The sequence below is a fragment of the Pelecanus crispus genome, chromosome 6 (genome assembly GCF_030463565.1).
Source record: "Pelecanus crispus isolate bPelCri1 chromosome 6, bPelCri1.pri, whole genome shotgun sequence".
In the NCBI taxonomy this organism is placed as follows: domain Eukaryota; kingdom Metazoa; phylum Chordata; class Aves; order Pelecaniformes; family Pelecanidae; genus Pelecanus; species Pelecanus crispus.
The window spans coordinates 490,378-514,041 of record NC_134648.1 but is presented as its reverse complement, the minus strand read 5'-3'; the positions used below and the strand labels follow the sequence as shown (position 1 = coordinate 514,041).

The following is a 23,664-nucleotide window of genomic DNA, read 5'->3' as shown; positions in this document are numbered from 1 at the left end:
GACGGCGCGTACCTTGCCCACGAACGCAGCCAGCCGGGAGTTGGACGGACTCTCGTCAGAGCTGAGCCAGAACTCCGAATTGTCATCCGATGCCACGGAAAACTGGAAATCCCCTGGGGAGAGCAAAGGAGAAGGTCACCACGGAGGGATACAGCAGCCCCGGCGGCATGGGCTCAGCCCCGGTGCCTCGTTGCAAGACAGGGAAACAGGGATGGATGGATGGAGGTAACAGGGCCACCCCGGACCCCACATTGTGGCTCTGCCCTGGACGGCATCGGGGCTTTGCCTCCCTTCAAAGCAACCAGGGAAAAGGGTCTTTGCTCCAGAAGGACCCTCCTGCCTGGGAGCCAGGGGTTTGGGGACTGTCTTTAATAGCCTTTCTGTCCTCGTGTGGCCCAAGAAGGCAGAAGGAGGCAACTTCTCCACGTTGCTGCAGGGGGAGAAGAGGCCAAGCTCCATCACTCACCATCCTTGAAGGGGTGGATGTAGCCAAAAATCCTCAGCCCGTAGTTCTTCCACTTGGGCGACACAGCCAGCTTCTTCACTGTGGTGCGGGTCTGCGGAGGAGAGACAGACGTGACAGCATGAACAGCTCACACCCAGGCTCATGCCTGGCACCAACACCACCCAGCCCACCTCCTCCTTGTTACCCTGGGGTCCCGCGCCCCTGGCACCAGCGGGGACATGGAGGTCCCACCACCACCCACCTCTCCCTCCACCCCTGCTCTGCTGAGAATCACCTGCCCCGAACCAAACCAAAAAGCCTGCAAAAGCAAAGTCTTGAGGACCAAGCCCACAGCCTGTGGAGATCCAGCAGCATGCAGAGAGGGACAAGCAGACCCTCCCTCCGACCCACCGCCACCAGGGCTGAGACTCACGTGGGGAAAGAGCGGAAAATGGAGGTTCTTCCTCAGGTGCCTCACGGCCCCTCCACACCAGTCTTCGAAGACGTGCAAGTTTGCCTTCCCTTTGTACTGCGGGACGAGAGGGAGATGAGTGGGGCGTCCTCCTCCCGTCCCCCCTCGCCTCCCAAGGGCAGCGTTAGGGCAGGCTGAAACGCAGATGTCGAGCCCTAGGGATGTCACCTGCCCGGCCTCAGCTCTCCTGCAGTGACACTGAGGAACGGCTGAGCTCCCAGCCCTGTGCCAGCCCCAGGGTCAGGACACCAAGCCCCAGGAGGTGGCCACAAGGCCAACCCCCATGAGATAACCCTCCTCCCGCTGCCGCTCCTTTGGGTCCCAAGGGCACTTGGGCAGGGGATGTTGCCTGCATGTGGCACCAAAAGCCCGACCCCGTCCTTCACCCACCCCCAGCATTCACCCCACCAGCACACAGCCAGCACCCGGAGACCAGCACAGCGCGGGCCCATCTGGAGAAGGCACGCAGCAAGATGTCCCCCTGCACACCCGCACGTGGGGGCACAGCCTGACGAGGGAGCCGACGCACACCCGCAGCACGCACCCGCCGGCTCCTACACGCGGGCAAGGAGCTCGTCCTCATGGGCACCATGCTGACCGCGGGAGCAGGCAGAGCTGGGTGATGGAGGGCAGGAGGAGGACAGCTGGAGATGGCTTTGGAGCCTGGCACGCCGGGGAGACATGGGCTGCGGGCTCCCCAAAGAGGGGCTGGGGGGACCTCCTCCTGGGACCTCCTCCTCCTCCTCCATCACCCCGCTTTGCTGCTCCCTACTCGCCTACCTGCTCGTTCCAGGGCAAAGCCTGCGTGGTCAGGTTGAGTTTGGGGCGCGCGGTGGCTCGGTCGGACCGTCGGCCTCGGGAAAACCAGCCGTCCAGGTCCTGCCCGTCGTTCTGCCAAGGAAGCAGGAGGGAGAATGAGAGACGGGGGCGTGTCGGGGTTCAGCCCCAGCTCAGCACCACGCAGCCGCTCGCTCCCTCCCCCTGCCCCGGTGGGATGGGGGAGAGAATCGGAGGAGTGAGAGTGAGAAACACTCCTGGGGTGAGATAAGAACAGTTTAATCATTGAAATAAAGTAAAATAGTAATGCTAATAGTAACAGTATAATAATGATAATAATAATAATGATATCCAAAGCAAGTGATGCCCAATGCAATTGCTCCCCACCCGCCGACCGATGCCCAGCCAGTTCCCAGCAGCGATCGCTGCTCCCCGGCCAACCCCCCCAGTTTCCATACTGCCCATGATGCCGTATGGTATGGAACGGCCCTTGGGGCAGTTGGGATCAACTCTCCTGGCTGTGCCCCCTCCCAGCTCCTTGTGCCCCTGGCAGAGCAGGGGAAGCTGCAAAGTCCTTGCCTGGCATAAGCAGTGCTGAGCAACAACTAAACCATCAGCGTGTTATCAGCGTTATTCTCCTACTAAATGCAAACCACAGCACTGTGCCTGCTACTGGGAAGAAAATTAACTCTATCCCAGCCGGAACCAGGACAGGGGGGATCGGGACCAGCCCAGCCGTGCTTGCAGGAGGTCTCCCTAGATCCAAACATCTCCTTTTGGATATCAAGCGTTGCCAAACCAAGACAAAACCTTTCAAGGCTAACGGCAAAGGAAAGCAGAGGCAGGATGAAGCAGAAAAATATTAGCAAGGTGTCCCGGGGAGCGGAGTTTCAAAATGTTCCAGCTAAACTCGCTTCCCTTCCTCTGCCAAGGAGAGAAACTTCTCCCAAACAGTGAGTTTTCTGTTCATCCAAAATATTTGCCCAGTCTGACGGGCTACTGGAAACGGAGTATTTTGGGCTCCATCTCCAAAAGAGCAGAAGCAACCTCTACGTCTGCTCACGGGCAGAGGGAGCGGGACGTTTCTCCGCTCCCCCTCTTCCTTTAAAGGGGATTAGGTTAATTGTGTCTTGTAATTTAGAGGGATTAGGTGAGCATTCGCCTGACCCCGGCTTGCCGAAAAGGTGACGGGTGGCAAGGAAGAGCCGGGCGCTTCTGGAGCCCGCCCAGAGCATCCTCCTGTTCCACCGCGCTGGCAGCGCAGGCAGAGCCAGCGCGAGCCGGTGCCGTCCCCGTGGGCACTGCCCCGACTCTGCCATCGCCCCCCAGGGAGCAGGGGCAGAGGGGGGACGAGGGGCCGGCTAGCACGTGGGGAAGGAAGAGCCACCCACCCTCGCCAAAGCGAGCACCCACCCGCCACTCCGTCCCTTGCCTGGGGCGACGGGGAGCTGCGCCGGTGACACGGGGACGCGGCAAGCGTCACAGCCCATCGTCACGCTGGCGACGCCTGCACTCGGCATCAGCCCCCTCCGGGGACGGGACCGAGGGGGGCACGGATGTCCCTGCCACCTGTCCCAGCAGGATTCACCGTCATCGCCCCCCGTGGCCTCAGCTGGGCGAGGAGGGACCATGCCACCCCCCCGAAGAGCGGAGCCGACCCTCTCCAACAGCAGAGCCCGGCTCCGAGCCCAGGCAAGAAGCACCGCAGCATCGACAAAGCGCAGCCCATTAGGATGCACAGTGCCAAAGAAATAATTAGCAAACTTTGCCTAAACGAACTCATTAGCATCCCAGAGGAGGGGAGCGGTGCCCTTGGAAGATGTTATTAGGGAGGTGGCATAATTGTGCCGCGCTTGTTGGAAGGATTCACCCTCCTCCCAGGGAAAGCAGAGACGCAATTCCCGCTGTCCCCCTCCCTCCTCACCCAGCACCATCCCGTGCTTTCTCTGGGCACCTCATGTTTCTCCTTTGGTCTGTACGTCCTCATCCATGAGGAGATGGGAGAGATCAGAGCAGGGGCCGTCCTTTCTCGCCCATCCCCTGCCAGCCAGGCGCAATCAGCCTCTTCCCCATCCCTATTTCTCACCGCCTAATCGCTGCCCAGCCTGAAGCCGGCTCTCCTTAGCAGCACGCAGCTCTCCGCCCCCAGTGCCTGGAAAAACCCCTCTGTCCCTCTGTGGAGAGGGACTGGGATGGGTCTCCATCCTTCGGGTGGGACGGGTGGAGGACAAGCCACTGGCATCCCTGCCCTGCCCCACAGATAAAGGGCCGGCTGTGCCGACAGCGAGATCCGCAGTTCGGGGCGCACCAGGAGGAAAGTTTTCCATCTGCTTTTTTGAAGGAGCATTTTTGCTCCTGTTTGCGGAGCCCTTTCCAGCCGGGCTGTTTGCTTTCCAACTGGAGTGAACTTTTCCCCTGCCCGCCCCAACAGAGGGGTCTATTCACAGCCCAGCTCCCCACAGCTGGAAACGGCGGGTGGGTTATTTGCTGAAGGAGGGCTGGGCTTTTAATTGCAGAGCCAGGGATGCTGTAGACATCCAGCGGCCGAGAAAGACACTGGGCAGGGCTAGGCATAAAGCGATGGGCACCGAGAGGGCTCCGGGCACAGGGACTCGCTGCTCTCCCCTCCCTCCAGACACAAAACACGCACCCGTGCTCCAAGAACTGCAGCTCGGGCATAGCCCAAGCGATGCCCACCCCGATGGCAACTCGCCCTCACGGGGGCTGGCGGCTGTTTGGCAGCGACTGCGGGTGGGACGGGGCAGGGGACAGCACCTGCCTTCCCTTCTGCCATCCCACCTGCCTGCCCTGCTCCGAAGCCTCTTGGTGACAACAGGCTGCAGAGGGGACAGCAGGGTGTCCTCGCGGCTACGATGCCAAGCGCCTCCCGGGCTGTGAGCAAGGAGAGGTCCTCTCTCCAGCGTCTGCTTGGAGACCCCACTCGGGGCATACTGGGTCCAGTTTGGGGCTCTCCAGTGCAGGACAGACAGGAGGTCAGCAAGATGGAGCAGAGGACACAGCAGACGGCGGCTTTGCCCAGCAAAGCAGGACCTTATCGCCGCTGACAGCTACGCAAGAGCGCGGTGCCGAGACGATGGTGCCAGACTTGTCAGAGGAGCACAGCGACAAGGCAAGAGGCACAAGGCACAACACTGGAAGTTTGAGTGGGATATTAGGGATAATTTTTATCCACCATGATGGTCGCTGAGCAGAACCAGAGAGGTTGTGCCCTCTCCATCCCTGGGTCTACTCAGCTGGACAAGGCTTGGAGCACCCTGCTCTCGGTGGCTGTGTACTGGGTACGGCACTTGGACCAGCGACCTCCGTAGGTCCCTTCCCACCCGGCCGCGCTCCAGCTCTCCGATTACCATCGGCTCCTCCTCACGGCTCTCGCTGGAGTCCTCGGCTTTCCTCTGCCGTGCCGATGCCTGGGCTGCCGCCGGCCGTCTGCCGGGATCGGTCACCTCCCCCAGCCTCTCGCCATCTGCAAGGGGAGCAGAAGAAGGACTGAGAGCACAGCCGCCTCCCACGTCCTCCCCAGCCCCACACTGCTCTGCTTTTGGGGACACCCCCTTGCCCCGGCACGGGGAAGGGCAGGCGCTGCCATCGCCGCTGCTCCCGGGGGGAACGGACACGGGGGGCTCCGGCTGCGATTCCCCTTGTTCCATTTGCACTAAGCAGCTTGCAGCAGCTCATCAGCATCGGGTTTAATTACACCCCCCGCAGCCCAGCTCGCGGCCCTTTACGTCAGAGGCGGCCGGGATAAGCTCCTGTGGGATCTCACTCCACTCCCCAATCCATCCTCGGGGACGCATCCCTGCTCCCCTGCCCCTCCGGTCCCCGGCTCTCCCGGAGCATCCCACGGCTCTGCCCAGAGCACACCGGCTTTGAGACCCCACCCCCAGGCGTATTCTCCCCAAACCCATCTTCCCACCCCCCAACGCCACACTAAAGGCACCACCGTGAAAACCTCGGTCACGGAAGACTTCGTTACCGTGTGCTGCATTAATTATTCCCAACCTACAGACTCTGCAGCTCACACCCATCCTCCTCGGGCTGCGAAGGGAGGGTTTATTTTAAACCACCCTTGCTTCCCAGCACTAAAATAACCGACTTGCCCCAAAATAAGGGCGCAGACTTAGGAAACGCATTAGTTATTTTGGAGGGGGGACATCCCCTTTCTTTGCCACAGCGGGTGGGTGCCTCTGAATTTTTTTAGACAGGCACCCCAAAACCGGGCTCAGATGGAGGGAGGTGACGCAGCGGCTCCTCCGCTCCCGTGGTGTGACCGTCGCTTCTGGCATCCGCCTTTCAAACCGGCATCGAGGGAAGCTCAACGCGACGCTCAGAGAGGCGGGTGCCTAAGAGCCACCGCCGTGAACGCCCGTGGGTCCCCCCAAAAACCAGCCACCCCCCTCAATAAGGGGGAGCCCCAAACGTGGTGAGCGGCGGCACAGCCCTGTCCCCCGGCCTCGGGCATCGCAGCAAGGGGGTCACCGACGCCCTCCCAATGGCGAGATGCCCTTCCCCGTCCCTCCGCACCCTCCCTCCCCCCAACAGCAAGTCCTGGGGGGCTCCCACCCCCCCAAAGCCAAACAGCCTGGGTGGCTGCCATGGTGGGAGCTGCCACGGTGGCTTCGGACCCCGCCACCGGCCGAGGAGGGGCTTGGGGTGCCCCCGGAGCCCCCCGCCGCACGCCTCCCGTGCCATTAGTATTCCAGCGGCCACGCAGCCGGCGTCTCCTTGGAGATGGCAGCACAAATCCCATCCCCACCGCGGGGACAGGAAATTAAGCTCTAAAGCCCCTTCTTCTGCTCTCAGCCATTCTTCAGCCCCTGGCAGCTCCGGCTCTCTCCTGGCAGCTCCCTGCCTCCCTCCAGCCGCCCTCCTCCCCTCGCCCATCTCCATCCCCGCATCGCCCCTCCCGCGGCCCCCCGGGATGTGATGGGGAGCATCGCAGGGAGGAGCGGGACCACATCCAGCACTCTCCTTCCGTCGTCTCCGCTCTCGAGAGCCCCCCATCGCTCCTAGGGATGCTCCTGCCAGCACAGGCGGTGGAAACGAAGCCGATCCTCGCTGTGCCGAGGCCGCAGCTGCCGCTGCTCCGGCACAGAGCACTGGGGACAGCGTTATTGCCCCCCATGCTGATCTGTGGGTTAATCACAGCCACGAGTAGGAGTTCGACGCTCCCAAGGGCCCTGCCGAGGGCTGGGATGCAGCGGCCGGCTCTGCGGTACCCACGCAGGGTATCTCTCCCGGCCTTGGAGGAGACGAACCTCTCTCCTGCTGGCTTTGCCGGCTCGGCATCCGCTTGCCACGCTGGCTGGGGGTGCCACGCTGCGAGTCTCGTCCCTGGGGCAGCCTAAACCCCCGGACAGGCCTCTGCAAACCTGAGCCAGCAGCATCCCGGGCTGCATCCACGGGGGATGGCTGGATACGGTCACCCTCCTCCGCTCAGCCCTTGTCGCTCGCCTCTGGCTACCGCACCCGGGTTTGGGCCTCTGCTACAAGGCGTCAGGTAAATTGGAGAGAGATTATTTGATATAAATTGGAGCAACGAAGGGAAAAAGCACGTTTCCCTCAGCGAGGCTGCACAGGCTCCGTCCTCGGAGACTCTCAAGACCCAAAGCCACGAGCCCCCCGCTCGCTCTCCATCCCCATCACCCAGCTCCATCCTCAGCAGGACCCTCCCAAGCTCAGACAGCTCCTCTCGGCCACCATGAGGGAGCAGGACAGGGCTCGTGCTCCCTGCTTCGCATCTAAATTAAACGCCACCGCTGCTCTGACAGGGTTTGAGTAACACCGAGGCTCAAAACCTGCATGCCTTCAGCAAAACCCTCTCTCTTCTTGGCAGGGAGGCAAGTGCTCGCTCCGAGAGGCGCCCGCATCCCGGGACGAGCGAAAGCGCCAGCGGAGCCCCAGAAAAAGGCTTCCGAGCTTCTGCGCCGACGTTTACTCCCCTGCAATACAAATATTGGATAGGAAAGTCAAGAGCAGCCCTAGCCAAATGCCCAAATGCTAATCAGCCTGTGTGGGAACTGGAAATAAATGCCCGCCTTGATAAGGGGAGCGAAAGGCCAGCACCTTGTACCAACAAGTGTCACTTTGCTCCCCTCAAAATATCGAGCCCTTTTGGTCTGAACCTCACCCGAGAGGAGCAGGTCAGGGGGTACGAGAAGAAGAGGAGGGGGAAAGCAGCGCCGGGAGGAAGGGGGATTTCGGTTTCCCCCTACGCATCCTCCCAGCACCCTCCAGGACCACCCGCCAGCCGTGCCCAGCCCCAGCATCCCCCCCGGGATGCACAGCCAGCGCCGCCGCGCTGATTAATTCTGCTAACCTGCCTCTTTCTCTTTCTGGAGGACCAGAAAGCGCTGCGTAAAGGCGGGTGGCAGAGGATGGGGGAAGGTCTGGAGGACGAGCAAGGGATCTGCTCGCTCGGGGGACGGCATTACCCGGGGGGTGCTCGGCAGGGATGCATTAAGAGCTCTTCCACCAGCAAGCGCGGGAGCGACGCTGAAGCTTTCAGAGCAGCACAAGGAGGGGGCAGGAGATGCACACGCCATCGCACCAACCAGCTCTGAGTCACAGCAGCCTCCAGACAACGAGCCAGGGCCGGGAGCGGTGCTCGGGATGAGACCACGGGTGCAAGGGACCAAGCACCAACCCCATCGCACGGCGCAGAGACCAGGGCGATGCCTGCCCGGGGGAGATGAGTTTCCCCCGTTATCACGGTCATATAAACCCGCTTCGTGCCGCCTCCCCGCTCCGCTGGGAAGCACAGAGGGCCTTTCACGCAGCGAACTCCGGCCTCCCCACCTCCCTCCTCTTCCCCTCCTGCTCGGCTGACAGCACGCAGCTCGCTCTGAACACAGCCCCTTTCTTCGGTTGGGTCTCGGAGCCGGGATTTCTCCCGCAGCTTTCTGGGCCCTTTCCAAACCCTCCAACGTGGTTAGAGATGCCCCTCGCTTACGCTTCCTCCCGCATCTCCTAATTGCTTTTAACAAGGCTCCCCTCCACCGTCGCTTGCTGCAAGCTTGCTCCGCTCTCACCTACCACGTTCCCAGACCAGTCAGCCAGGGATAAACCCAGACACAGCCCAGCAAGCCGAACTCCCTCAGCACGGATAGGGGGAAGCTCACAGGAGCATCCGCAAAAGGATCGGGGTTGGGATTCCCAAAATCCCTGGCTCCTGCCCTCCAGCTGGATGCTCGGCCCTGACAAGCTCCGGCTGCTCAACGGGGAGGGTCCCATGGGAAGATGTCGGGTGGGATGCTGGTCCTGGCCATCAAGCAACCACGTACGGAATGGATGGAGCCACCGGAGAGAAACTGCCGTGATGGGATGGCAGTCAGGGAATGCCTTGGCGCGCTCTGCCCAGCTCCGGCTGCGGCTCTGCTCCCCATCCCAAAGGCGCCCACGCAAGGATGAAAACCCCTGAGCAGCAGACGAGGACTCTTCGGGAACAAAGAGCATCGGCTCGGCGGCAGGCACGGCGCTGGAGGAGCAGGAAACTGCCCGGGACCTCGCGGCATCCTCCCACCCGACACACGTGCGTGGTCAGAGTCCGACCCTGCTTTGCTCCAGGCTGTTTGCCCAGGTGAACGATGCTGAGCCCTCGAGGCTTCAGGGGTGAGACTTCTTCCTTCGGGAGAAGCCTCCAGCAGCAGCACTGCCAGCAGCTGAGGACCCTCAGGACCCTTCTTCTCTCTTTTCCCCCCCAAAACAGACCCCGAAGGGCACCAAGCGCCTGGGTTCAGCCAGCGGGAGGAGAAACGACGCATCCCAGCCCGAGTTCCCAAGCGCAGCAGCTGGGTGGGATTCAGGGCACGGTCCCTGTGTTATTTCCAACCCCTTTCCCACCAACCTGATGCCCCAGACCCGACATGTGGAGCGATTTATCCATCGCCAGGAGCCACATCCCGCTGTAATACAGCCTTCTGCGGGGCTCCCCATCCCCCTCAGCCCCGCCGTGCTTGTCCCCTGCCTGCCCTGCACCTCCCTGCCCAAGCCCGGCCGCCTGCAAAGCTCCCAGCCTCTGCAAAGCCCCGATAGACACAGGCGAGCTGGCTGGGACTGCAGAGGACTGGAAAAATGAGCAAAACATCACATCTGAGCTCAAACCCCCAAAATCTTGTGCTAAAAACAAAACCAAAAGCATATAAGCTGCAATTTGGAAGTGCCCCGTGGGGCCTCCCGAGAGCTGTGGTTTGGTTTCCCAGGCCCCGTGTCACCTGCAAGGGCCGGACGCCTTGGCCAGCCTCCCCCCGGCGCCGTGCCGTCGCAGCAGACGCCCACGCCTGCGAGGAAGCCTCAGCGCCGCTGCACGCAGGAGCCCACGGTTCCTCACCAGCTACCCCGGCCAGCAAACCATGACCAGAGCGACGGAAGGGAGATCATAGAATCATCGAATCGTTGAGGTTGGAAAAGCCCTTCAAGATCACCCAGTCCAACCATTAACCTACACTGCCAAATCCACCACTGAACCAATTAAGGGCAGAGTCATAATTAATTTCATGTTTCCTGCCTTGGTGGCTGGATCATTTTTTAATGAAAGTAAAACTAGGAATCATTAAGGTTGGAAAGGCCCTCTAAGATCATCAGTCCAACCATCAACCCAACACCCCCATGCCCACTAAACCATGGCCCCAAGTGCCACCTCTGCCCGTTTTTTGAACCCCTCCAGGGATGGGGACTCCCCCACCTCTCTGGGCAGCCTCTTCCAATGCTTGGCCACTCTTTCCGTGAAGAAATTTTTCCTAATATCCAACCTAAACCTCCCCTGATGCAGCTTGAGCCCATTTCATCCTATCGCTAACTCCATGGGAGAAGAGACCAACACCCCCTCCCTGCCCCCTCCTGTCAGGCAGCTGTAGAGAGCGATAAGGTCTCCCCTCAGCCTCCTCTTCTCCAGGCTGAACACCCCCAGCTCCCTCAGCCGCTCCCCACCAGCCCTGTGCTCCAGACCCTGCCCCAGCTCCGCTGCCCTTCTCTGGACACGCTCCAGCACCCCAATGTCCTTCTTGTGCCGAGGGGCCCAAAACTGGACACAGCATTCCAGGTGCGGCCTCACCAGTGCCGAGCACAGGGGCACAATCACCCCCCTGCTCCTGCTGGCCACACTACCCCTGACACAAGCCAGGATGCTGTTGGCCTTCTTGGCCACCTGGGCACACTGCTGGCTCATGTTCAGCCGCTGTCGACCAACACCCCCAGGTCCTTTTCGGCCAGGCAGCTTTCCAGCCACTCTTCCCCAAGCCTGCAGCGCTGCATGAGGCATTTAGTTAAATTAGTCCCAAACCACGCCAGGACCGGCGGCAGGGCGATGCCCGGGGGGTGCCCACCCCCGCGGGGGCCAGCGGGAAGGAGAGAGCCCTCCCCAGGGCTCTGCTGCCCACCCTCGGGCCCCCCAGAGCTGCTGTCGCGCTAGCTCCCGCTTTCCCCTGCAACACGAGCGGTGGCATCCCTCCGGCCACGCGGGACGGCTCCGCGCCCCGGCGCATCCTCCCAGGATGCTGCCACGGGGCAGAAAACCGAGCCCGGCCCTCGGGGCTGAACCCCCAAGGGCTGAACGGGGGCACGCTGCCGTGATGGGGCTCAGGGGGAAGCGCAAGGAGCAGCAATGTGAAGCGAGGTGACATTTACACCCAGACACAGCTGCAGCAAAGGTGGCAGTGTCGGCGTTTTTATTAAACCCACCGGTTTAATTACCAGCAGCCCGGTGCTCTCCAGTGCAGATGCAGCCTCCGAGCCAGCCGCCGGAGGAGAGAGGCGCGAGCATCCCTCCACCGATCCTCCTAACGAGCTGTTAAGCAATTATAATTAGCCAGCAAGGAGTCAATATTGCAAACCCCCTTCCACCACCGCAAAAACGCAGCGCTGCCCGCCGGGAAAAAAAAAAAAAAAACAACCAAAAAAACCCAAAAACCCACCATGCTGCCTGCAGCGCTGCCTGCAGCGCTGCCTGCTCCACGGCGCCGGGGGTGCAGGAGCTCACGTGGGCCGGGTGACAGCAGGTGACACCGATGGGGTCGAGGAGGACGGGGCTTGTGACCATGGGGATGCAGGCAGGGTGCAGGATCCGTCCCCCGGAGAGCCCTTCCCCGCCTGCTTCAGTCACTCTTCCTCACTCTGGTGCCGCTCTTACCGGCCGCCGGCTGAGAAAAGGGTTTCGTTTCGGTCCCCGGGTGGCTACCTCAAGGCACAGACGCCTCGCCGAGGGAAGAGCGAGGGGATTTTTTTCTTTTTCCCCCCCCTGCCTCCCCGAAACCAATTCGTTTCACGCTGTTTATCACCTCTGTGACATCCCTCTCAGGCAGCACAATGGAAATCAATGCCGAATCGCTCAAGGCTGGCAACGGAGCTGCCATGGGACCGCTCAAGCGGACAGACACCCACCAGGAAAGGCAGCCCTGACGTTTCCACCCTCAGCTCCGGCTCCCGAATCCCCCCCGTGCAGCGACAGCACCCAGATCTGCCCCGCTCCGCCCCACGCCTCACCGCGCACCCGCTGCCCTCCGTCCCCCATCTCCCCCGGCATCCTTGCATTTTGCCCCAGCTCCGAAGCGTGCTGGAGCCGCTCCGGCCGGACCACGCACCCGTCCCCCCGCCCTGCCCACTTCCACGGGGACGATGCTCCCTCAGGGCCCTCGGCACGAAGCTTTCGCTTCCCGGGACACAGCACCCAGGGGAGGCTACTCATAGCCTGTGATGTGCTGGGAATCGGGCAGAATTCCTTAAAGTGCCTTAAAGTATTTCAGCCTCCAGCCTCCCTGCTGCCCTGCGGACAGCCCGTGGGGTGCCCCACGCCAGCTGCCAGCCTTCCGACCTGTTCCAGCCAGCGTCTGGTTTATCTCCACCAGCCCCGGCTGCTTTTAGCCTTTTCCTTCGCTTTAATTTGGCGGCGAACGCGGCTGAGCTCTACCCCTCCGCGGGGACCATCCGCTCCCGTTCAGCCTCCCCCAGCCCCCAAAATCCTCCTGCGCATCGCGCTAGCGAGGCTCCCGGCGGTCAGCTGCCGGCTCCCAGCCCTCTCCTCGCCCGGCCGAAATCCCTCGGCCCCGCCATTGCCAAGGCAAGCAGCCACCGACACCTCGGGGCTGCCCGTCCCCTCCCGAAGAGCGGCGCCGGAGGGGCCCGGCCGCGGCACGGCGCGGGGAAGGGATGGAGGGGAGACGCACGGCGGTGCTGGGAAGGATAAAGCTCCCAGGCGCCAACGCAAAGAGCTCCCGGTGCTCGGGAAAAGCCCGCGCCGGGGGGCGTGGAAAGCGTTTCGCCCTCCCCGAGCATCTCCGGGTGTACGGCAGCTACGCCTTCGCAGCGGAGAATTTCCCGAATGGAGACCCAACGTCCCTGCCCTGGCCCTCGCAGCCGTCACCTCCGGGCCAGGGGAAGCCAAACACGACGGCAGTGGCCGAGGCGCCCGTGTGGCACCCACCGAGACCCCCTCAGGGGTAACCCGCAGCTCCTCCCAGCGCAGCTACGGCCGCCCAAGCGCCCGGCGCCGTGACGGGCTCGCAGCGCAGCGAGCTGGCCGGCTGCGGGACAGGGCCGCTCGGCATCGCGCCGCCACGGCCGCCCCCGGCATGCCAGGAGCCCCCGCTCCTCGCCCCCTCCGCCGCCGCGCTCCCTCGATCGCCGCTTTGGTGCCGAAGCCGGCGGCACAGAGAGGGCCGCGAGCGCGGCCGCGCAGCCAGACTGGGGACGCGCTCGCCTCCCCGCATCCCCCCCGAGTCTGGCAGCCGCAGATACGGGCAGCCAGCAAAGGTCCCTGCCGTGCCAAACCCCCCGGGACGGCGTGCCGGATGAGCGGAGCTGCGGGTCCTTCGATGCCCTCTCCAGGATGCTCCGAACGCTGCTCAACTCCATCGTGGCACGGCAAGACCAGAGGAGAAATGCCATGAGCAGAGGAGGAATGCCATGAGCAGAGGAGGAATGCCATGCAGCAGAGGAGGAATGCCATGGGGCAGAGGAGGAATGCCATGGGGCAGAGGAGGAATGCCATGGGGCAGAGGAGAAACGCCATGAGCAGAGGAGAAGAAATGCCATGCGGCAGAGGAGAAGAAATGCCATGCGGCAGAGGAGAAGAAATGCCATGCGGCAGAGGAGAAATGCCATGCGCAGAGGAGAAATGCCATGCGGCAGAGGAGAAATGCCATGCGGCAGAGGAGAAATGCCGTGCGGCAGAGGAGAAGAAATGCCGTGCGGCAGAGAAGGAATGCCATGCAGCAGAGGAGAAGAAATGCCATGCGGCGGAGAAGGAATGCCATGCGGCAGAGGAGAAGAAATGCCATGCGCAGAGGAGAAGAAATGCCATGCAGCAGAGAAGGAATGCCATGCAGCAGAGGAGAAGGAATGCCATGGGGCAGAGGAGAAGGAATGCCATGGGGCAGAGGAGAAGAAATGCCATGCGGCAGAGGAGAAGAAATGCCATGCGGCAGAGGAGAAGAAATGCCATGCGGCAGAGGAGAAGAAATGCCATGCGGCAGAGGAGAAATGCCATGCGGCAGAGGAGAAGAAATGCCATGCGGCAGAGGAACACGCCGCCCCAGCACTGGGCCAGCCGGGCTTTTCCAGAGCCCCCTTCCATACGTATCCACCTTTCTCCCAGACGCGGAGGAGGTGGCCAGTGACCCCGGCTCGCTGCAGAGCATCAACAGCTCCGCAGTTAGAGGAGACTTCAAAAGAAGCCCCAAGAGGAGGGAAACAGCGCTGGAAATTAATTGACAGCAAACGGCCACATTAAAAGGGATGGAGAATATTTTTTATCAGGTTGTTTTATGTCGTGCTTTCTGTTTTTAAAAGGACTTAAGCTGCCAGGTCTTGGAAAAGCCTCCATGGCTGAGGAGGGATGAAGGGACAGAGCGCTTCGCTCTCTCCTCCCTCTGCCATCGCCTGCTGACACACGCACGTGCCAAAACCATCCCCGCTGCCCAGGGTCTGGGGTTTACGCAGAGACCGGAGCGACAAACGCGCCCGCGACACCCTTTCCTTGGGGAGGGACCGCGCAGCTCCCAGGAGGGCAAAGCAAAGGGCGAAGCATCCCTAGAAATAAAGCCGCATCCCCAGAAATAAAGCTGCATCCCTAGAAATAAAGCCACACCCCCAGAAATAAAGCTGCACCCCCAGAAATAAAGCTGCATCCCTAGAAATAAAGCTGCATCCCTAGAAATAAAGCCACACCCCCAGAAATAAAGCCGCACCCCAGAAATAAAGCTGCATCCCTAGAAATAAAGCCGCGTGCCCAGAAATAAAGCTGCACCCCCAGAAATAAAGCTGCACCCCCAGAAATAAAGCTGCATCCCTAGAAATAAAGCTGCATGCCTAGAAGTAAAGCCGCACCCCTGCCATCACGTGCTCAGTGCCAGAAATCCTGGGGTGCGCAGGGTGAATCCCCAGGGATCCGCTCCCCCCCTCGCCCACCCTGCACCTGAATATTTCGGGCAGAGGGAGCAGGTCCCAGGGCCAGGGTGATAAAGCCCTTTTCCCTGGGTACGGGGCCAGATCATCGAATCGTTGAGGTTGGCAAAGACCTTCAAGATCACCCAGTCCAACCATTAACCCAACACTACCACGTCCACCACTGAACCAATTAAGGGCAGAGTCATAATTTCATGTTTCCTGGCTTGGCGGCTGGATTATTTCTTAATGAAAGTAAAAACTGGGAATCATTAAGGTTGGAAAGGATCTCTAAGATCATCAGCCCAACCATCAACCCAACACCCCCATGCCCACTAAACCATGGCCCCAAGTGCCACCTCTGCCCGTTTGTTGAACCCCTCCAGGGATGGGGACTCCCCCACCTCTCTGGGCAGCCTCTTCCAATGCTTGACTACCTTTTTGTCCTGGTTTCGGCTGGGATAGGGTTAATTTTCTTCCTAGCAGCAGGCACAGTGCTGTGGTTTGGATTTAGTAGGAGAATAACGCTGATAACACACTGATGGTTTAGTTGTTGCTCAGCGCTGCTCATGCCAGGCAAGGACTTTCCAGCTTCCCCTGCTCTGCCAGGGGCACAAGGAGCTGGGAGGGGGCACAGCCAGGAGAGCTGACCCCAACTGCCCCAAGGGCCGTTCCATACCATACGGCATCATGGGCAGTATGGAAACTGGGGGGGTTGGCCGGGGAGCAGCGATCGCTGCTGGGAACTGGCTGGGCATCGGTCGGCGGGTGGGGAGCAATTGCATTGGGCATCACTTGCTTTGGATATTGTTATTACTATTATTATTATATTATTATTATTATTTTACTTTATTTTATTTCAATGATTAAACTGTTCTTATCTCACCCCAGGAGCATTTCTCACTCTCACTCCTCCGATTCTCTCCCCCATCCCACCGGGGCAGGGGGAAGGGAGCGAGCGGCTGCGTGGTGCTGAGCTGGGGCTGGGGCTGAACCACGACACCTTTCCATGAAGAAATTTTTCCTAATATCCAACCTAAACCTCCCCTGGCACAGCTTGAGGCCATTTCCTCTCGTCCTGTCGCTCCAGCCCCCCCGGCCCTGCCCTACCAGCCACGGCTGCGGGCAAGAGGAGCGGCTCCAGCACCGAGCCCAGCTCCGGGTCCCCACGCCGTCACCGGCCCGCCGCAGCGCCGGGGGCAGAGGGCCGGAGCAGGGACAGGATCAGGCCCAGGCACCCTGCCCAGTCCCAGCGCCGGGGTGCATCGCAGCGAGCCCTTAGCCCCCCAAACCCGCAGCGAGCAGAGCTGCACCCACCAGCAGCAGGAGGGCAGAGTTAAGGATAAATCACCCCAGCGTAACCCTTTTTTTTTTTTTTTTTTTGCTTCACTACCAAGCCCTGCAATTCCCCACCTCCCCTGGCTTCAAGGGACTTTTTTGGGGACCCCCCCAGACTCCAAGGGGAGCAGGTCGCAGCCAGGCTGGGGCGGGATGCTGCTGCGGGGTGGTTCAAACCCAGTCGTGCCTTTGAATAGTCAAATTTTTGCCTTTGAAAAACCCAAAATAGGCACGTACCAAATTTTTTGCATACTTCTCCCCCATCACCTGCCAGAAAGCCCCGAGCTGCTCTCAGCCCCTCCCAACCAAGAGACAGGGCTCGCTTGTCCATGCGTCCGCTTGTCCATGCGTCCGGCTCCTTTTCCATCCGGCTCGCTCTTGGCAGGTCGGTGCGGTGACAAAGAGCCGATTCAGGGCAGCGGGGCACCCGAAAGGAGCAGGGCAAGGAGCCCAGGGCAAAGCAGGCCACAGCCCGGCGAGGAAGATGAGGGCTGCAGGGCTTCCTGGCCGGAGAAACGGTCCCAGAGCCACCAAAGCCAGCCCATCCCCCTGGCTCCAAACCTGCCTTTTCGGCAGCGGGGATGGGACCAGCTTTGCCCGGCACCGGGACCCCAAGGGGTGTCCGTCTGGGGAAAGCAGCCTTTTCTAGCAGGGATAGGAGAGCGGGGCGATGCCAAGAGAAAGAAAAGCAGCATCCCAGCCTCCTCGCGAAGCCTGCTGCCCTTCCTCTTCAAAGGGCTCTTCCTCATCCTCTTCCCTACCTGCTCCCGGCATCCCTGACAAAAGGAGCGAAACCCACCGCTGTTTGCAGCGTTTCAGCCTCCCAATTAAAATCAAAGGACATATTGCAGCCGCTCCGTCCAAAAAAAGCCACGTTATCCCCTGCAGCTCGGGGGAAACGCTGCCGCGCGCCATCCCAAACCCTCTCCCTCCTGCTCGCCCCGCGTGAGACCCCGGAGAGGTCCCCGGGGGGCACAGGCAAGGACGAGGCTCTGCAGGCAGCGACGGGCCGAGCCCAACAAAGAGCATCCAACCCACCGCTGCCCCCGGCGCCGGGCATTTTTGGGGGCCCGCCAGAGCACGGGCGTCCCCCGCTCCCGCACGCCGGCAGCTCTTCTTCCAGACAGAGCTCGCGAGGATGCACGGGCAGGGCCGGGCAGTGCCACGGCCCGCGGGCGTCGAGAAGCCCGGCTGCGTTTTCCTCCCCAGACGGCCCCGCTTTAGCCATGAACGGGCTTCAGCGTCCTCCAGCGCAGAGCCCAGCCGCGACGCCCTGCTGAACCCCGCTCCCGGCCCCGCCGCAGCACCCCGTGCTCAATCACCGCCCCGGCGAGACGGCTGCGGGGAGAGCAGGGCCAGCCCTGCTCCCTGCTAAGAGCCAATTTAGATTTTTACTGTAATTTTTTTTCCCTTCTTCCCTTTTTTTCTTTTCCCCCCTTCTTTTTTTTTTTTTTTTTTTCCCTTTCCACCTGGCACGCCAGCATTTCCACCCCATTGACTCGGAGCAGTTTCCAGCCGGGAGAACACCGTAATGGCCTCATTATTTCAGATGAGGAATCTGTGTGTTCAATTAGGCAGAGAAGGGTAATTATCTACTTGTAGAAGATAAGAAAAGGGGGGTTATTTCATCAGAGGCATCGCACCAGCATGGTTCCCAGCCAAGTCCCCGGATGCGCCAGCTCCACGTGCAACCGCCGGCCGGGCCGAGGGGACCCGGGCACCCCCAAATAATCCCCCCCACACCTCTGCTGCGCTCCTCGGCACGCGCAGACCCCACCACCGCCGCTTGGCCGGGTCCTCCCCACCTCACACCCCCCAGGCTACCAAAAAGCCTCGTGCCCTGCACCTTCAGCCTGCAGAAAGTACATCTGCTTGGTGACGCTTCATTTAATGAGTAATTAACCTTTTTTTTTTTTTTTTCATACATCCTCTGCCAGCTGATGCAAGACGGGCAGCACCCTCAGCAGCAGCCAGACAGGTTCTAGCTCACAGCGGCCAAAAAAAAAAAAAAAAAAAGTCATCTCCAAATCTCAGACGCTTCTCGGTGCGCAGGCCCTTGCAGTGACGCTGAAGAGCCCTGCATCCTCCCCAGCCTCCTCTCCCTCTCGGGGACAAGGCTGTGCGTCCCCAAGGGATCTGGGACCAGGACGCAGCAGAGCGCGCCGCAGCGGGGTCCCAGCGGGCGCAGATCCCACGGCCGTACGGGTCGGGGCGGAGGAAGGAGCCACGCGAGCCGGGAGGGCACGGTGACCCCCGCGCGCTCGCCCCAGCCCAGGGACACCCGCTAAGCCCCGGGGAATATCGGGTACCCTCCGCTTCCCATCGGGAACGCAACGCACGCCGACGGCGTGGGGTGTCTCCTGCGAAAGCTGGGAGATGGAGAAGAGCAAACTCCAGCCCCGCCGCGGCAGGACCCCTGGGGCCACGGGAAGCAAGATTTTCCCCACGACGCGAAGGCGGCTCCAACACAAGCGAGGTGGAGGGGGAAAACATCTCCGGGCAGAGGGGGGCTGCCCCAGAGCCCCCTCCAGCACAGCTCCGCCTTTCAGCTCTCCCCACGGCTCAGCCCCAAACCCTTCCCTCTCCCTGCAAACTCTCACACCGAGTTTTTTCTTGAATATATATTTTTTTCCCTTGGATAATTTTTTTTTTTTATTCCTCTCTTTTTTTTTTTTTTTTTTTTTTAATTCCATTCAATATTTTTCCAACTAAACCGGCTCCCTGGCTCTCCCACTCCGGCTCTCTGCTGGGTTGCAGCTGCAGGACTGGGGTCCATCTACGCGTGACCAAATCCCCTCCCCAGCCTCCACCCAACCCCTCTCCATCACCACACTTCAAAAAAAAAAAAAAAAAAAGGCTCAGCAGGACCTAAACTCCACCTTTGCCACGCGCTCGCCCAGGCTTTAGGGGCCGATTGGAAAATCCCAGCGCAAGGAGCAGCCTCTCCCCGGAGTCTGGCCCCGGACAGCGGAGAGAGGGGCATGATCCAGCCCAGGAGAGGTGCAGGTTCCCCTGGGGAAGCACCCACCTCGCCGCACCCCAGCCAGAGAAGGTGCCCGTGCTCCCCGTGGCATGGGGCAAACCCAAATCCCATCGCCGGACCAGCGGAAAACACTGCCGGAGCTCAGTCCTCGCCCAGCACCTCCCAAGCCGCGATGGCCCTGCGCTGTCCCCGTGCACCGCACCGTCCCCATCTCTTCCCCACCTCCCACGGACCCTCTTCTCCCCTGAAGTCGGGTGCCGATTGCCCCCCGGCTCGCAGCCGTCCAGCTGCGCAGCAGCCGCAGGGTCTCCCCGCTGCGAGCCGGAGCGGGGCTGTGCATCTCCTCGCTGCTACAGCAAACCCTGCGGGCCCCCCTCGGAGCATCCCGGGGGGCAGGCTGGGATGCAGGGCACGCAGGGAGGAGGCGAGGGAGAGCAGGAACGGGCACCCACCGGTCCCGCACCCGAAAACGCGCCCAGGGAAGGCGCTTGCTCGCCGGCACACAGTCATCGCTCTGTGCATCCTCCCCGGATGAAGCTGCGGAGGAAAACCTCGTCTCGCCCTCGCACCGCTGCATCCCGACACCCAGAGGGACCCCGATCCGCGGTTTTCACGGCCAGCCGTCCGCAGGGCCAGCGATCCCGTGCCATCTCCCCCCTGCCCGAGGCTGCCGGTCCCGAAAGAGGAAGGACCGGGCCCTCCTCAGCACCGGGATAATCGCGGAGCCGGGGGGCAGCTCCTCGCGGTTAGACTTCTGTAACTTGTGGCTTTTCCATCAGGCACAACCCTGCAGCGGAGAGAAGAAAACAAGCGGCGCAGCCTCCCCGTAGCGGCTCCTTTGAGGCGATGCACAAGCAGCCTCATTTCCTGCCTCTCTTATTAGCGTTATCACAATTTCCCCCCCAATTTTACCGTCAGGCCCAAAAATTTGCAGGATCATGCTGCTGCTACGGTCAGAAACTTTCAGTTTGCCAGCTGAGAGGCTTCACCGGCCTCCAGAACTGCTCCGACCCGCTCAGGAAAGCCATTTCGTGCCTAAATAAGCACTAACTCTCATTTCTTTCTAATTTTTTTAGGACAAAAACCACTAGGCGAGTTCAGCCCGACCCGAAACGTTACAGCTCAAGTTTCACCCGCCGATATTTCGTGTAGTTTTATGCTGCCCGAGCAGCCCAGCGAGGTCTGCAAGGGTAAAGCCAGGAGCAATTAACCACGAAGCTGAGCCGTAGGGCGAGCGCTAGCACCTGCCCCCTGGCTTAGCCCCGCGGAGCATCCCGGATTGCATCCCGGATTGCATCCCCAGGCGCCAGCTGGGGGCTGGAGGAGGAGGAAGGATTTTTCTATTTTTTTTTTCGGCTAGAGAAGCGCAGGCTGAGAAAGTGTTGGGAGAGGACGGGAGGGTTGGCTTTGCCCCTTCCAGGCAGCGACGAGCGGCTATAAATGGCCTTCTTTGTCATCGCAGCCAAAGCGGCGGGCGGAAAAATGAGGACAGAGCCGCTCGAGGGAGGGGAATAAAGAACCCCCGACGGGTTTGGGGGGTCCCTCCTGGGTCTCTGCCGGTCACCCCGGTCCCCAAAGGTGCAGCGGCAGGGTGCGGTGCGAGGTGCCCGTGGTGGGGTCCCGCTCTCCCCAAACCCGGGCGGTGCAGAAAGGCCCCATTGGGGGGGGGGGGGTCGCACCCCTGCGGGTGCTCGGTGGGGGGGGGTCGCACCCCTGCGGGTGCTGGGGGGAGCGGAGCCGGGGGCAGGGGGGAGCCCAGAGTGGTGGGGGGCACCCACCACGCTTTGGGGGCGACCCCCAAACCCCACCGAGGCCTCGTACCGAGGGGTGGGGGGGGTCCCGGTGCTGCCCCCGGCTGGGGGGGGGGGTCGCCCGCCCCCCGGTTACCTCTGCCGTAGGCGAAGGGGAGGCGCAGGGCGCGGCCCTGGCGCACCAGGCTGATGTGGAGGTAGGTGAACCAGACGGCGAAGGTGAGCAGCACCAGCAGCAGCAGCAGCTTCAGCTGCTTCCGGAGCTTCTTCACCGGGAGCCGCGGCATCCTGCCGCCCGCATCGCCGCCGCCGCCGCCGCCGGCCTAGCCCCGGCCCATCGAGCCCCCTAAGCCCGGCCCGCTCGCTACGAGCCGGCTGCGAGGGCAGCGGGGCGGCGGCGCGGCTCGGCGCGGTGGCCCCCGGCCGCCCGGTGCATCGCCATCGCCGCCGCCGCCGCCCCGTCGCGCCGCCACCCGCGGGCGGGGGAATGAATGAGCGGGGCCGCGGCGGGAGGGGGGCGCCGCGGCCCGGCCCCGCCCCGCCGGCGCTGCCGCCACGCCCCCTCGGCCCGAGCGACGGCCCCGCCCGCCAATCGCCAGGCGCCCGCCGCGGGCCCGCCGCCAATGGGCGCCCGGCGGGGGGAGGAGCCGGCGGAGGCGCCGCGCGTCTCCACGCCAACGGGCCGGCATCCCCGCGAGGCGCCGCGGGCGAGGCCATGCGGGGCGCGGGGGGGGGGGCGGTGGCCGTGTCCCCGTTCCCGTTCCTGTCCCGCAGCGGCGGGAGGGCGGAGCGGCGGCGGGGAGGGAGGGGGAAGGTGTCTCCGCGCCGCGGGGCCCGGCGAGGCCGGCAGGAGGGGTGACGCGGGCCTCGGCGGGGCCGCCCCCCAGCTCTCCCCCCCGCGGCGGGGATGGTACGTTCCCGCGCGGCCGCGGCAGGGGGCTGCGGGGCCCGCTCCGGCCGGCGGGGCGGGGGGGGATCCCCCTCGCGGGTGCGCGGATCCACCCGATCCCCCCGCAGGGTGCAGGGATCCCGTGGGGACGGGAGCGGGAATTCCCCTGATCCCCACCTGCTGGGTGCAGGAATCCCATGGGGGCTGGGATCCCCAGGATCCTCTGCACTGGGTGCAGGGATCCCATGGGGGCTGGGATCCCCAGGAACCTCTGCACTGGGTGCAGGGATCCCATGGGGGCTGGGAACCCCGGGATCCCTCTCACTGGGTACAGGGATCCCATGGGGATGGATGCAGGGATCCCTGGGATCCCCCTCACTGGGTGCAGGGATCCCATAGGGGCAGGTGCTGGGATCCCTCTGATTCCCACCTGCTGGGTGCAGGAATCCCATGGGGGCTGGGAACCCTGGGATCCCCCTCACTGGATGCAGGGATCCCATGGGGGCTGGGAACCCCAGGATCCCCTCGCTGGGTACAGGTATCCCATAGGGATGGATGCAGGGATCCCTGGGATCCCCCTCACTGGGTGCAGGGATCCCATAGGGACGGCTGCTGGGATCCCCCTGATGCCCACCTGCTGGGTGCAGGAATCCCATGGGGGCTGAGATCCCCAGGATCCTCTACACTGGGTGCAGGGATCCACAGGATCCCCCTCACTGGGTGCAGGAATCCCATGGGGGCTGGGAACCCCGGGATCCCCTCGCTGGGTGCAGGAATCCCATGGGGGCTGAGATCCCCAGGATCCTCTACACTGGGTGCAGGGATCCACAGGATCCCCCTCACTGGGTGCAGGAATCCCATGGGGGCTGGGAACCCCGGGATCCCCTCGCTGGGTGCAGGAATCCCATGGGGGCTGAGATCCCCAGGATCCTCTACACTGGGTGCAGGGATCCACAGGATCCCCCTCACTGGATGCAGGGATCCCATGGGGGCTGGGATCCCCAGGATCCTCTACACTGGGTGCAGGGATCCACAGGATCCCCCTCACTGGATGCAGGGATCCCATGGGGGCTGGGAACCCTGGGATCCCCTCGCTGGGTGCAGGGACCCCGGGGCCGAGGCCTCCTCTGCCAGTGGGGCCGTCCGAAGCGCGAGGGCTGTAGCTCGCCCCGCGCGAAGCCCAGGGGTAATTAAAGACAGGGTAATTAAAGACGTAATTATGCCGGCAGCGACCAAGGCCTCACCGCCGGAGGGATGCGGACCGCGCCGCCTGGAAGCAGCCGCTCGCCAGGGCCGCTCCTCGGGGCCGCGGCCCTGAGCCCCCCGGCCACCTCTGCCCAGCCAGGCTGAGACCGGCCACAACTCATTTCACTGCATGGGCTGGTGTTCCGCAGCACAGTGCCGAAAGCATCAGATTTTGGTTTGGGTTTTTTTTTCTTCCCCCTCCTTTCCCACTCCACAAGTTGAGGCAGCAGCTCCTCCTCGCTGCAGCTCAGGGTTGTGGGAAAAAACACGCAAGAAATCAGTTATTAGAGAAAAAAAATACATTCACAGCTGGGAAAACTAGAGGGCACCAGCGCTCCGGTTTGCGCTAACCTGCGCTCAGCTCCCTGA

At 62.3% G+C, this 23,664-nt stretch overlaps 1 protein-coding gene across 1 annotated transcript in view; it reads right to left on the bottom strand.

Annotated features, from left to right (window-relative positions):
* B4GALNT4 (beta-1,4-N-acetyl-galactosaminyltransferase 4) overlaps nucleotides 1-21,448 on the bottom strand; it is a 32,001-nt gene extending 10,553 nt beyond the window's left edge. The window contains 6 exon segments of the mRNA XM_075712710.1: nucleotides 13-113; nucleotides 467-557; nucleotides 879-974; nucleotides 1,698-1,808; nucleotides 5,063-5,178; nucleotides 21,298-21,448. Coding sequence (XP_075568825.1) covers nucleotides 13-113; nucleotides 467-557; nucleotides 879-974; nucleotides 1,698-1,808; nucleotides 5,063-5,178; nucleotides 21,298-21,448 — 666 coding nt within the window.
* Nucleotides 21,449-23,664: the final 2,216 nt, after the last annotated feature.